The following is a 13,990-nucleotide window of genomic DNA, read 5'->3' as shown; positions in this document are numbered from 1 at the left end:
GGCCATAAGGTAAGGGTGAGGTGAGCCCACCGCAGCGCCCAGCTCTGGGGCAGGTGGGGTGTGAGGGATGTCTGTGGCTCTCCCAAACCACCCTGGGCCATACCTCTGCCGTGGTCTTCACCGCGTACTTGACCCTGCTGCGCAGCCCGTCGGCACTGCAGCTGTCGGACTGGTAGGAAGGGGTGACGTGGGCAGGGGTGAGCTTGTCGCAGAGGTTGATGGGCTGGTCATCGGCGGAGGCGGTGAAGTCCATGGGGGCCGCGGTGCCATTGCCGTTCATTTCGGGGAAGGCGCTGTCGCCTTGCGTGCTGCTGGAAGTGGAGGGGTTCAGGGTGGAGGAGCCATTCCCGCTGCAGCTCTCTGACGAGGAGTCATCTGCAAGGAAGGACATGTGGTCACCCCCGTGGCACCCTGTGACTGCTTTCCTGAGGCTGTTCTGGGCTCACTTGGTGGCTCAGCTACCACATGTGCCACTGGAAGCCAGGCTGGCACTGCTGTGCTTTGGGCCCTGGGATGCAGCAGCTGGAAGTACAGATGCTGGCACCCACAGCTGCACGGCCACTGTCACATGGATCCACTCCCTCATCCCTCCAAGCACACCGGACGCTGTCGTGCCCCATGCCCGAGTCACCCATCCCTCCGCAGGTGACAGTCCCTGCGCCTCCGCCCTCGGCCACGGTGCCTGGGCTTGAATAAGAACTTTGGAATTTGGTCCTTTTAGGTTTCTGTTTGCATTGCAGGGAGGAGAAAGGGGCATTGCCTCTCCCCACCAGGTCTCTCACCGTCCTCCTGGCCCAGTTTGGGGCTGGGTGCGGTGAGAGGTGACGAGTTCCAGCACTGGTGGCTCAGGCACATGCTGCTGTACAGAGTTCTGGGGTATAAGGATGACACACAAGGACAAGCTCACTTGAGTGGGAAAACACTGAATCCACGGTGCCTGGAAGCAGCATTAGCAGCTCTGCTCACAGCAGGCACGCCACCCAATGAGGTTCCTCCTCAGCACACTGCTGCAGGGAGGGGACAGGGCTGCACCATGTCCTTCCTGTCCCACTCAAAGCCCAAGTGACCTACACCCTACATGGACACTCCTGTTCCCTGTTTCCACATGTCCCAGAGCCATCCCCACGGCAATGGCATGGCCTTCCCCCACCACTCAGACAGGTCAGGGGCTCAGCAATGGCGGTGCCACGCACATCCAGTGCACAGTCTGGCTCTGCTCAGTCTCAGTTCTACTCACACCAGAGCTCCTGGCACCATCCCCCTGCCTGTGCCCGCTCCCACCGTGGTGGTTCCTGAAGGACAGCCCAGAAACGACAGAGAGCCTGGCACTGCCTGCACCCACCTTGCCTGCACCCTGCCAGAGAGCCCAGCCCTGGGGCCAAGCACAACATTTGAAATTGCTCAGCCTGTTCCCCTCCCTCCCCCTCGCCGCAGTAAATCCTTTATTTCATTAGGTGCCTCCGCGAGAGGGAAAGGGCGAAGCACGTGGGAGCCGCTTCCTGCGCCAGCGTGCGCCGGGCGGCGAACAAAGAAGCTGTCGGCAGCAGCGAGGAGCAGATGGCCGTCCCCACACCCGGCCCGGGTGCTGCAGGACAATGGGCCGGGGCTGTGGGGTGGCCGCGGCACCGCACCGACAGCTCCCGGTGCATGGGCACTGGGTCCAAAGGTGTGCAGGCACAGGGCGGCGGGACAGTGCCCGGCTGCTGCCACTCACCCTCCTCCTCCTCCCCCTGCCAGCACCTGCAGGAAACTTTACTGCGAGGCTGGGCGAGTGCTGCGGTGACCCTGTGGCAGCCCAGGACTTTGTATCCCTTAAAATAAACAGATTTGAGGACACTCGGGCATCGGAGCCGACCGTGGGGCCGGCCGGGGTTGCCGCCGCGTGTCCCCAGCCGCCCTGCCACGGGCGTCAGTGCTCACTGCCCTGCCTCGCGCCTGCGCCAAGGCGGCTCCCGGCCCCACGAGCCCCTAAATTAGAAGGTCCCCACTGGAGCTCCCCGCTCAGCAGAGCTCCCTCCCCCTCCTTTCCCTTGCACTGATCCACTTATTCGTCTGAGCGATGACCAGAGCTGACCTAATCCCCGGGGTGGTGTTTATGTGCCGGGTGCTCTGGGCCAGCAGCAGGCGTCACCCTCCCCACCACAGGGCTGGCTCCTGGCAGAAGTCCTCGCTCTGGGCCAGGACGCTGCATGCCAGGGAGTGTGGGGCTCTGGAGGGGCTCAGCAGCCAGCACTATCCAGGGGCACCCTCCAAGCCAAGCCCTCAAGAGGAGCTCTGGTCTCCTCTCCCCGTGATGTGGCGGTGGGGCTGCAGTGGGTGGCTGCATCCCAGACCATGGCCCCATGCACTCCTGCTGCTGGCTCAGCTGTATCTGGAGGGGCAAAAATTTGGGGGCACTGCCACCTCCTGCCCCCACACCCTCCTGTCCCAGGGCACTGGTCTAGTGCTCTGAGCCCCCATGGGTTTTGCTGTCCCTTGGCACGGGTGCAGGAGCATTGCTGGCTTGGCTCTGGCCCCAGCAGCAGAGGGCAGGTGGCTGGGGGCACAGAGGCCTCCCTGCTCAGGATGGCGGCCGTCCCTCCCCCAGCTCTGTTCTCTGCGCCAGGGGAGATGGGGCTCCCAGAGGGAGGCTCCAGTCTCATCCAACGATGCCTCTCAGAAGGATTAAGGAGAATTACTCCCTTGCGCGGAGGCACGAGCTGCAGGCAGGGCCCTGCCATCAGCCCGGGCACAGCCACAGCAACAGCGCTGCACCACAGGGCCAATCGGCACCGCGACCAGGCCGAGGGCAGGGACCTCCCACAGCTCCTCAGCAACCCCCTCGGCTGCCTGCACCAGTGGAGCCAGGGGCCTGCCATGTGACAAAACCCCTGCCAGGCTAGGGTACCTGGAGAGACATCACCTGGGAGAAGAATAAGCAGATGCCCTGGGCATCCCCAACTTGCCCTGGGCATCCCCAAACCTGCCCTGCATATCCCCAAACCTGGGCATCCTGGGCATCCCCAACCTCCTCTGGGCACCCCTGCAGGGACGAGAACATCCTCAACCTGCTCTGAGCAGCCCCAATCTATCCTGGACATTCCCAACCCACCTCGAACAACCCCAACCTGCCCTGGGCATCCTTATTATGCCTTAAGCACCCCCACTCCTCCCTGACCATCCTGCTCTGCCCTTGCCCACCCACATCCAGCCTCCCCACAGCCTCCCAGCTCTGCCCTCCATCCCCGGCTGCTGACATCAGGCGGGATCCTGGGGGTGACGTCTGGACAGCCCCAATTTCTCCGCATCTCAGGTTTTCTTTTGTGTTGCACAGAGCACACACAGCAGCTGCACGTCAGGTTTCTGCCCGATGCTGCTGCATTTATGAACCCTGAGTTTGCTACCGGCAAAAAATATTGCAAACAAAGAGGAAGGTGTCTCTAGGAACCTGCCAGTTGGGATAAGAAAATGAAATGGGAATTTAATATCAGTGACCAGCACCTACTAAAAGAACAATTTAGTTTATACCAAGGATGGACGTACATAAATAATGAGGTTTATAAACCCATGGGCTACAGATATTTTCTTAATTTTCACATTTTTATGCTTTATGCTCTCCCAGAAGCTCTGCACACAAAGGGGGGGTTAATCTCAGTATTGTGAGCAGAGAAATCAGAGAAATGGCCACAAATTCAGACTGGTGAGTGCTTGGGTCTGAGCGGGACTGGCCTCAGCCAGCTTGAAAACAGATGAGCTTGGGAGGGAGCTGCATTCTCTTGGTTGGAGCAGATGGGACAGGGACAGGGACGGGGACGGGGACAGTGCTGCTCCCTGGGCAGCTTTGTTGGGGTATCTCCAGCCCACAGCCATCCCTGAGAGGAGCTGGGACACCTCTCAGCAAAGCAGGACCTGGGGGAGAGGGAGCAGGAGTGCTCCCATCTGGAGTGCAAGAATCAGGTTTAGGCTCCTGAACTGCTATGGCAGGGTGCTGAGCAGCAATGGGGCCATGCTGGCCACGCTCTCTTTCAGTAAAACCCGCCAAGCTCCTGAGCTTGGAGAGGTTTTCCGCATCTCCCAGCAGTGCCCAAAGCACATGTCAGGAGCAGGGCTCCGGCAGCAGCAGGCGAGCAAGGCCAGGCTGTGCAGCCATGAATATATTCATTATCAACCAGCACGAGCCTGGTGAGCTCCCTGCTCACGGCTGGAGCTTGGCTGCACGAGGAGCCCCTCTAATGAGGATAATTGGGAGCCCCCCTGCTCCACCCCCGTGCCCTAATTGAAGCAGATGGAACTGCAAAAACAATGTCACTTCTAACCGGTTTGATCTTTCGGTTGGAAAACAGAGTATTTCGTTCTCCTGTTTAATCCCCTCGAGCCAGGGCTCCGTGGGCTGGATGGGAGGTGGAGCAGACCCTGGCACCATGTGGGTGAGGCCAGTGAGCCCACAGAGTCCAATGGAGGCCACTGGTCCCACAGCCCACAGAGCACTGCCCTTCTCAGCCCCACTGCAGAGGCCAGGCCATGACAAGGCACACAGCCAGGCTGGCAAGGAGGTCACAGGGTACCAGCCTCGTGCCTCTGCTGCAGCCCCAGCATCTCCCCGGCATCAGCCCAGGAGAGCAAGAAGCAAAATGGCTCCTTGGGCCGCGGTGCTGGGGGAGGAGGAGATCAGTCACTTATTAAATGAATTAATCAGGGCTCAGCGTTTTCATTTTGAAGAGGCTGCTGGATTATCCTTGATTTCTGTGGCGCTGGATTTGAGGAGATCAGGAGGGGAAGGGGCGATTTCCAACACCTGCTCCCCGGGAGATTTTACGGCGGGGAAGTGGTTGGGTTTAACGTCTCTGCCGGCGCAGGCCACCACACCGCTCTCCAGAGCAGAGTTAAAGATGAATGGGGCAAATTGTTCCTCCTCCTGTCACATCTCCAGAGCGGAGACAAAACCTCTTTTGACTCAGGAAACAATGAGCTTATGTAAGAGCCAGCGGCCCACGGAAACCTCGCCACAGCCCTGCACCACGCGGTGGGACAGGGGCTGCCCAGCCCTGCCCACGCCCCATTGCCGTGGGACCCCCAGTTGGCCCCGGGGTGGCCCTCCTTCACTGCTGCCCACCCGCCTTTCCACGTCCCACCAGTGACCCCTGGTCCCCCTGGGACTGCCACGGATCTGCCACCCACGGCCCTGCCTGTTCTGCCCCCGTGGGTGATGGCAGGGGTTCTGCTCCCACGTGAGTCCCCCCATGGCTCCTGGGGGGGAGCCCACTGTGGCACCGGCATGGGATGGTGCCATACACCCAGCCTGGGAGCGGCCATCAGGAGGGCACAGAGCATCCCACTGCCGCCCGCCTGGAACAACAGCCAGGAAGATGAAAAGTGCCATAAATTATTCACTCACAAAAGAGACGAGAAGGGGGAAGAAGGGGAGGAGGAAAGCCTGCGAGGAAGGGATACTTAATACAAATTAGAGAGACCGAGTGGGAACAGGGGCCCCGTGGGGGGGCCACGGCTGGGCGTTAGTGCCACACTCATGAGGGGTAAGCAAGGCCCACCATGACCGGGAGGTGAGCGGCAGGAGAGGCCCTGGGCTCACACCATTCACGTGGCCGGAGCACGGAGCCCGTTTACTCCAGGTCCTGCCCAGCATTTGCCTCCAAGACGCACAAGGAAGAAAAAAGCAACGTGGCTGAGGGCCGCGGTGCGCTGGGGCTGGCCAAGGTCCAGTTAAGACGCTCTATTTCCTGTCTTCCTTCGCTAACGCAAACCTTGTTATGTCCCAGACAAAGTGTCCACCCTCCACACTCCCTCCCTGGGTTGCTCCCTCGACCAGAGCCCTTGGCAAGCCAGACATCTGGCACGGTCGGACACAATGCGCGTCTGCAGGCAAGCCTGGCCGGACAAGGCAGCGCTGTGCGGCCGCCTCCCCATCCCTTGCCATGAAAGGTGCCCCCCGGTGCCGTCTCCCCCCGGCTCCACTGCCCTGCCCGAGGGAGCAGCTCCCTCCAGCACTGGGACCTCACCGCCCTGGGCCTGTGCTGGACATTCTCCCATGCACCAAAGCTCGTCAGCTCCCACTGCACAGAGCAGCCTTGTCACAAACACGCTCTGTCCCTCTGTTTTCCCTTCTCCCAGCCCCTGTCCCTCCCACCACACTGCTGGAGGAGTGCTTGAGCCAGGAGCTGGCCCTTGTCCGCAGTGAGGAAGGAGGTGGCACAGACCAAGACTCTCCTTGTCACTGCCACTGGCAGCCACCCGGATCCCACTGCAGGGAGGGGACATGCCACAGCCCTGTGCTGCCTGGGCACTGCCTCTCCCCGCCCCAAACAAACGGGTTTGGTGGCTTTGGCCGGATTCGCGCCGAGCTGGAGCCTCCAGCACAGACCTGCCACCAGAGAGACCCTGCTGTTCACCCCTAGCCCTTTGGGGACTGTCCCCAAGCTCTGTGGAGCTCACCCTGCCATCTCTGCTTCCCCTTTCAGTTGAGGGTACTCAGTTTGGGGAGGAACTGGGGGCACAGGCAGTGCTGGCTGCTCGCAGCCTGATGATCCTCTCTGCTCCAGACCAAGGAAGAGACCCCCCTAACTCTGCTCCGTGCACCAGCAGGATGAACCAACAGGCTCGGCAGTGTCTGCACAGTGCATCAGGCTGGCAAAGCCACCGCAGCCTCGCAGTGTCCTTGCTGCACTCCCCAGCCTGGCAGCAGGGAAGGACAGCCTTCAAAGGATGCCGAAAGGAGGGTGTTTATCACAGGCCAGGGCCTTCGCTCGGGAGGAGCAGATGCCCCTGGAAGATGTGACGGGAACAGAGTCACCAGCCCAAACCACTCAGGCGAGGCAGGGACATGCTTGCTGACTCCTGCTGCAGGGACAGCATGGTGTAGGGACACCTTGGGGAAGAGGAAATAGATCCCTAAGGAAAATAAGATTCAGCTGTAGTAAAACCTGGCTGCTGGTCCTAGTCTTGTTTAGGCTCTGAGCTTGGGCTTCGGGTGGACAAAACCCAATAGTGGTGCAAGAAACCCTGAACACAGTGAGAGTTTTGCAATCTGGGCTAAACTCTCAAGTATTTTGGGGCTTGCAGGCCGGTTCCTGTGGTCTGCCTGCCAGATGGCTGCCTGTGGTCTGCTGGGCTTCCCCTGTGGCTGGCAAAGGGTGTTTGTGTTCACCTGGAGCAGGGATGGGCTGGCTGAGGAAAGCCCCAGCAGCAGAGGGGAACTGGGAGCTGCACGAGACCCAATGCCACTGCAATGAGTGACCTTGTCAGGGCACAGCCATCGCCCCATGGCCGGGTGACAGCCATCAGAGGTGCAGCTGTGGAGCAGGACATCATGGCTGCTCTGGGGACAGAGCCTGGCTTTTGGACAGCACTTGGCAAGAGGCTGGTCCTCCTTGGAAAGTGCTCTGCTAGGCCAGCAGCTCAGGGAAGCTGGTGATGTGCAGCACATGGTGGGCATCTCATCAATAACACCGATGCGACCCGGAGCTGCAGGAGACATGTGGCATACCAGGAGAGACACTGCTGTGCTTCCTGGGGATGGCTTGATGCTGCCCCTGCCATCCCAGGGCAGGGTGTCCAAAGGAGGGACAGGCCCTACCTGTCCCTGGGACAGTGTCCTGAAATAATGCTTGCCTGCATGTCCTTGAGGTCCCTCCTTGGAGCACTCCTGAGGGATGCCCCCAACACCCAGAAGCCTTCCCAACCAGCTGCCTCAAGGGATGCCCCCGAGAAGCGTGTGCCTTCACAGTTAAGTAGGTTAAGAAAGTCCTTTCTCCAAGGTCTGGATTAGCCACTGCTGTTCCGGGCAGAACTGGCTCAGTGGGGATGCTGCCAGTCAAGTGAGGACTGCACTTAGGGATCTGAGCCAAAGGGGATCTGTCCATCATGGTGCCAGGAAGCAATTCCATGTCCCCCACATAGGGAAAGAACATCTTACACCCAGGAGCTTTCCCTACTCTTCAGAAGCATGGGGCAGGATGGGCTGGGGAGCAGCAAGCCCTGTCTGTGGGCTGAGTGCTGCTCCTGGCGATGGAGCAGGATGTATGGCCAGGAACAAGGCAAGATGCATCCTATTAGAGGGCAAGACAGAGAATCTTCTACATGAGTCCAAGCACTTTGCCACTGGGATTTAGGGTCTGTCGCCTGCTTTACTTTCAAGGGCACTGCCCTTGCCAGCAAGTCACAGTAGCACCATGGCAGGATACCCCAGCACCCCTGTGGGGGGATACCCCACTCAGCCCACACACCAGACCAAACTGGGAGGTTTGTAGTGCAGTGCTCGCCTGTGGAAGCAGGCTTTGGAGATGGACAGAGTTCGGCTCGAACTGCTGCATCGACACAGGGCCAAGCACTGGGAGTGGGGATGGTGACAGGCACCGACAGTGGGACGGCGCAGCATTCAGGGTCCCTTTGCTCCCAGTGTGTGCTGGCTTCCACAGATGTGTCCCTCCAGGATGTCCGGCACAATAGCTCCGCTCCAGCAGCAGAGTTCGTGTTGATCTTGCTGTCGCTTTGGGCAGCCGCCGGCTTCCTGTGGGCACGTACGCTGTGAGCAACATCCGACTGGGAAGGGATGTTGCTGGGAGCTTCACGTTTTCCGTGCTGGGGCCCGCAGGATGAGTAACAAAGGAAAATGGAAGGAGCGAGTGTGTGCTGCTCAGAGCCGGCTGGTGTGTCCTACGTCCCACCACGTGCCCACCGACCCAGCAGGAACCCCGGTTCTGCTGCCAAAGCTCTCCTGACAGTCCCTGTTCTGCCCCCAACCCCCCAAAGTCTTCAGGTGTAATTTGCTCACCCTGCAGTTCTGGGGCTGACACTGGTTGCAGCACGGCTGTACTGGGCCAAGGCTTGTGGGCACCGAGAGCAAAGAAGGTGCTGGCTTTTGCTCCAGCTGCTTTTAGGTCTCTGAAGATTTAGCAGGTACCTGTGTGTCAAAGCATGGGAGGACAATTCCCTGCTCTCCCACCTCTCTGGATTTCATACCACTCTGCTCTACATCATAGGAGAGCACTTGCTACTCCCAGGCCTCAGAAGGACCTGGAGCTTGTGCTTAGGTCCTTTAAAAAAGGCTTTTTTCACAAGTGTGTCAGACGATACTGCTCTCCTACCAGGCAACTGTTCATTAAAACTTTATACTTTAGGAAGCCTTTCACAGAAGACACACTCCAAGCATCCCACCCATCAGACGGCAGCAGGCAGGAGTAATTTAGTAACTCAGAAGGTTTTCCTGAGGGAGGAGAGTACCCAGTCCTGAACAAGCTTCCAACTGAAGGACATGGTGGGCAACCAGACCCCTCTGCAGCGCCAGGACACCCAGAGCTGAGCCCAGCCTGGCTGCAGGGGACATGTGGGGCTCACTGTGGCACCAGCTGGAGCTCTGCAGGGCTGCTGCACAGCACAGTGGACAGCTGAGCACAGGAGATGTGGACAAACTTCCAGCTTGGGAGTACTTGGGCTGCCCCAGTGTGAGCACCCTGCACAGGCACCTTGGCCAGCTGGGCTCCAAGGAGCACGCAAGCTCATGTGGGCTGGTTACTCACATTTTTTGCACAGCCTTACTAAGCTTGTGTGAACTCAGAAAACACATTAGCTTCCAAAATAAAAAGAGCTTTCATAGGTCAGGAGAAGAGGAAACTGAAGAGTGGTCGACACTTTGATTCATGCACGTTCCCTTCCTCACACCAGCAATTTGCTTTTCCTCTCATGACATGCTACTCTGCTCCATACTCCTTCTCTGCTCCATGCTCCTCTCCTCTAACTACCCACTGCCCTCCTGGGTTGTTCCAGCTCCACTGTCCCTCTTCCCAGTCTCATGCGTGCTTCAGTCCTGAGTGGGAGCATTGGTCTGGCAGAGGGACTGACATGAGGTGGCATTAGCCTGTATTTAGAGCTCCAATACAGACCACAGACATTCACCACAGGTACAAAAACCTCCTCTCAGTCTATAAAGTGCCCCTGAAGTATGGCAGCCTGATGAAAATCCCAATCTGTATCTTTTTCTGGATGGGTCTCATTCGTAACCCTGGGCTTGGCTTGCTTACTTTTCAACTCCATCCCTTCTGATCCACCAAAGTCTACCTGGTTCAACCTCTGCCAACACCGGGCACAGCCTGGGACACTTGCATTCCTCACAGAAAGGGACTATTTGTGCTTTATTGCTCATCACTGACTCTTACAAAGGAAATTAAAGGAGCCAAGAAAAGCCCCAAAGAGGACACCTGCTTCTGAAGGAAAACCACAGGGCATGAAAAATTGGAAGCAATTCCTAAGAGGGCAGAGAGAGAGAGGAAGGATTTAGCTTTAGCTAGAACATCTTGATTTGCCTAAATACGTGAGTCCCTTATTAAATTACTGTCCTGTTGAATTACAGTGTTCAGCAAAGGGATCAAAACTGTGTCATTCCAGATTGTAAATGAGACTTGGGAATTCAGTGGTGAGGGGGTAAGTCACAAGCCCAAAATGTCCCGGTGGGAGAATGGCAAAGTTCAGGGGGTACGGAGACACCCGGCCAGGCCGTGGGGATGAGAGACCGGGGTCGTCAGGGCAGAGGGTGCAGCCTGACCCCGAAGAGCCAAGAGCTTTTGATGTGTCACCACCAAAATGCCCTTCCTCCTGTCGTGGCACAGCCCCACTGGGGCCCCCGGGCAAGCAGAAGTGCCCCTGCCCATCCCACGGCCGGGATGCGGTGCCGCGCAGGCAGGTTTCACATCCTCACCAAGGCTGCCTGCCTCCAGTGCTGGGGCTGCTTAGAGAAAACCAGCAGTTTCCCAAAACTGCAGATTTGCAATGGAAACTGAAGTGCCACAATGCACTGGAGTGAAGAGAGCAGCGTCCCTGCTGTCACTACCATCCCTGCTGTCCCTGCCACTGGCCACACAACCAGCTAAAAGCCACCCCATGGAGATTTGCCAGCACAAAAGCCCTTTCTTTCCTCTGGGGTGGTTTTCCAGTCCCCTTTCTTAAAGCAGCACTGACCCAGCCTGGGTTGTCCCTCAATTCCTGCGCTCCCTTCCCGCTCTCCCAGCAGCAGCCAGGCTGGGGACAATGAGGGATTCAACCTCCAGAGAAAAAACCAGTAACAGTCCAACCACCGAATCCTCCCAAGCATCACAGAGACGAACTCTGACCTGAACTTGTACTTCTACCACTTATTTACTCGCTCTTTTATTTTCAACTTGCATGTTTCATAGATGCAACACACCACCTCTCTTCACCAAACTCTTCCTCCCACCCAGCCCATGTGTGCTGCCTTCAGTCCTTCCAACCGCCTGCCCTGAGGGAGGAGACACTCACAAATCACCCCTTGCACCACTGCAATCAGGTGTTTCAGACTATTCACAACTTCTTGCCTGGCGGATCCAAGACCTGTCGAAGATGCACCTTTCAAGCACAGAAAGCTGTGACCTGTCCTGCAAAGCCTTGGCATCCTCTGTGCATTCAGAACTAAAAGGGTTTTCCTCATCACCTGGTGAGAGGACTTGGGGAACTAAAACCCGATGCCTTAGGAGGAGATTTGACGATTTCTTTCTGGAGGAGCTGGGAGACAGGTCCGGGCACAAGGACCATCAGCTCTGAGCTGGACAGAGCCCTCGCTAAGCAGGAACCCAGAGGCTAAATGGGAAGGACCGGGAGCTGCTTCAAAGCCTGAGCTGATATGAAATCCATCCCACAGGTGGGACACTTGATCAGAAAGGACTGGTTAATGTTTAATAAGCCACAAAAACATCCTGTGGCAGAGGCGCGGAGCGCTTCCCGCCCGCCGGGGCACTCACCGTCCTCGTGGCCGTGCAGGTTCTGCGGGCTGCGCATGCTCTCGTCCTGGCTGGGGCTCAGGCTGGAGTTCAGGTGCTGGTCAGCTGAGATCCATGTGGAGTCGTTCATATCAAAGTCCTCGCTGCTCACCGACGTCTCATCCTGGAGGACAAGCAGGAAAGGGTTAACTCATTGAGCTATTTCCTTTCCTCCTTTCTCTGGCTTTAACATCTCCTCAGCACACTCCTTCCTAAAAACAATTCCTTGGGCAGCTCCTGTCCCCTGAGAAGGCTTGCTGGCCCCAAGACCACAGCGAGTGGCCCTTCCCTGTGCAGGGTGAGGTGGCTGCCCCAGCAGGGACCAGGGCTCTGCTTCCTGCCTGAAGACTTGCCTGAGCAATGGCACTGTCTCTAATTGAGGACAATTAGAAAGAGCTCACATCCTGTAGGAGCGGATGGCTGAGCCCTGGAGTTTACCCTTTAATCTCCATCCACCCCAGCGTGCTCCCGGTGAGGCAGTGGCGTGGGGGAGCTGAGGATGGGTGAGAAATGGCTCCATAAAACATCTTGGACTTTTTTGAGATCAAATAATCTGCTGCAAGAGGAATCACCGGGGGACTGGCAGCAGCAGGAGTGGCTGCTGTGGCAGACCTGGACACAGGTATGGATCCCCATAGACCTGCACTGCCTGATGCTGCAGAGGAGGCTCCCGGAGCCCAGCCCCGAGGAGCTGCTCCTCCAGCCCTCCCTGGAAGCATATTGCCTCTGTACCCTCATCAAAAATGACAGCACACACCTTGGGAAGGGGCTGGAGGAGTGAAGTCCCCCATGAGGCAAGGACACCCCAGCTGAGGCTGGGGGACCCCAGCCAGACGCCTGCTTCCCAGCAAGGGCATAGACAACATTCCTCTCTCCCACTCCTGCAGCTGAAAGGACATTTTCTCTCTCCCTCTCTCCCTTCTCACTAACCTTTACAGTACTTCAAGACACAGCCCTTGGATCGCTTCCAGCGCCGGAAAGGTCAGCCACAGGATTTCAAAACCATCATCATAAAGGCAGCACTGAGATCCTGAATGAGAGGAGGGGCTGCAGGACCTCCCCGGGCTGAACTCTCCCAACACACAGCTTGGGAGGAAGCAGATACATTTTCCCGTATGGACACAGTCCTGCTGGTGATCCCTTTATCTCCCTTCCTCTCCCTGCTCCCCTCCCAAAGCCAGGGCACAGCCCTGGGGTGCAGGGGAACACCAAAAATGTTTCCAGAACCGCTTTCAACTCCGCTTTCCTTTGATTGAAACATTTCAAAGGCTTGTAAACTCTCTGCTCTTATTTTTTTTTCCCTCCCCCTGGTCCTGAGATAAAATACAATCCCCGCTCCCCTTCCGTGTAAGCAGCAATTGGCAGCACCCCTCCAACCTACGCCTGTGCCTCATAAAAACAGCCCTGTCTGGCCACCACTGGCTGATAGTTTTTATTGTGAACAAACAAATGTCTTTAGAGACAGGTTTGTGCTTTTCCTCCCAGCTCCTTGTCCCTGCAGACACATCTGCTGCTCAGGGCTTGCGCCGCCCCCAGCCCGCTCCCTCCATGTGCCTCCCGGGGAGTTTCCTGGAATTTACAGCTTTTGAAACCCTGCACGCACCAAGGGACAGACTGACGGACGGGTGGACAGAGCTCAGCAGCCCCAAGCATGCCTGCCACGGGGACACCCTGACCCCAGACCTGCCATGCCCCTGTGCAGCCCCCTGTGCCCAGGTGAAGCTGAGCAGGAGGGCAGGAGGCAGGGACAGGCATGGCATCCCTGGCTCAGCACAGCTCCACTGCCACACCAGCCACAAAGCAACCCTACCTCTCCAGAAACTCCATCTTGTACGTACAGGAACAGAACTGGAAAGGTCTCCCTGTTGCAAACTATAAATAGTCTCTTTATTGTAAGCATTTGCAGGGAGGCAGCCACCCTAATATCTGGCCTTCTTCACAAGGCTTACTCAAGATTAGTGTCAGGCTTAAGAGACAAATGCAAATGCCAAGGTCCTTGCTGCCCACAGTCTCTCACCTGTCCGGTGAGGAGGAGGAGCCCTGGGAGTGACCCACGATGTTTTCGGGTGGTTCAGGCTCAGCTGCAGAGGACACCCAGCCACAGCACCCAAACCACAGCCTGGGAAGCATCACACTCTCTGTGCACTCAGACAGAGGGAAAAGCAGTGACACGAAGGATGCCTCGCATGCACATGTGATGTAAAGTGCTTTATAAATGTGTTCAATTC

The 13,990-nt window shown here is 57.7% G+C and overlaps 1 protein-coding gene across 6 annotated transcripts in view; it reads right to left on the bottom strand.

The window, feature by feature from the left end:
- NOL4L (nucleolar protein 4 like) overlaps positions 1–13,990 on the bottom strand; it is a 63,120-nt gene that overhangs the window by 8,321 nt on the left and 40,809 nt on the right. For 5 of the 6 annotated variants that reach the window (XM_064673817.1, XM_064673818.1, XM_064673816.1 and 2 more), the window contains 2 exons: positions 11,745–11,886; positions 104–375 (listed from right to left, as the gene is read on the bottom strand). In XM_064673817.1, the coding sequence (XP_064529887.1) occupies positions 104–375; positions 11,745–11,886 (414 nt within the window). Of the gene's footprint in view, positions 1–103; positions 376–11,744; positions 11,887–12,692; positions 12,917–13,990 lie in introns of those variants that run through there. The other variant, XM_064673821.1, reaches the window with a different exon arrangement.

This window comes from Pseudopipra pipra, chromosome 17, assembly GCF_036250125.1.
Source record: "Pseudopipra pipra isolate bDixPip1 chromosome 17, bDixPip1.hap1, whole genome shotgun sequence".
Taxonomy (NCBI): Eukaryota; Metazoa; Chordata; class Aves; order Passeriformes; family Pipridae; genus Pseudopipra; species Pseudopipra pipra.
Note: the sequence above shows the minus strand (reverse complement) of the source record. Positions and strands in the feature narration are given on the sequence as shown.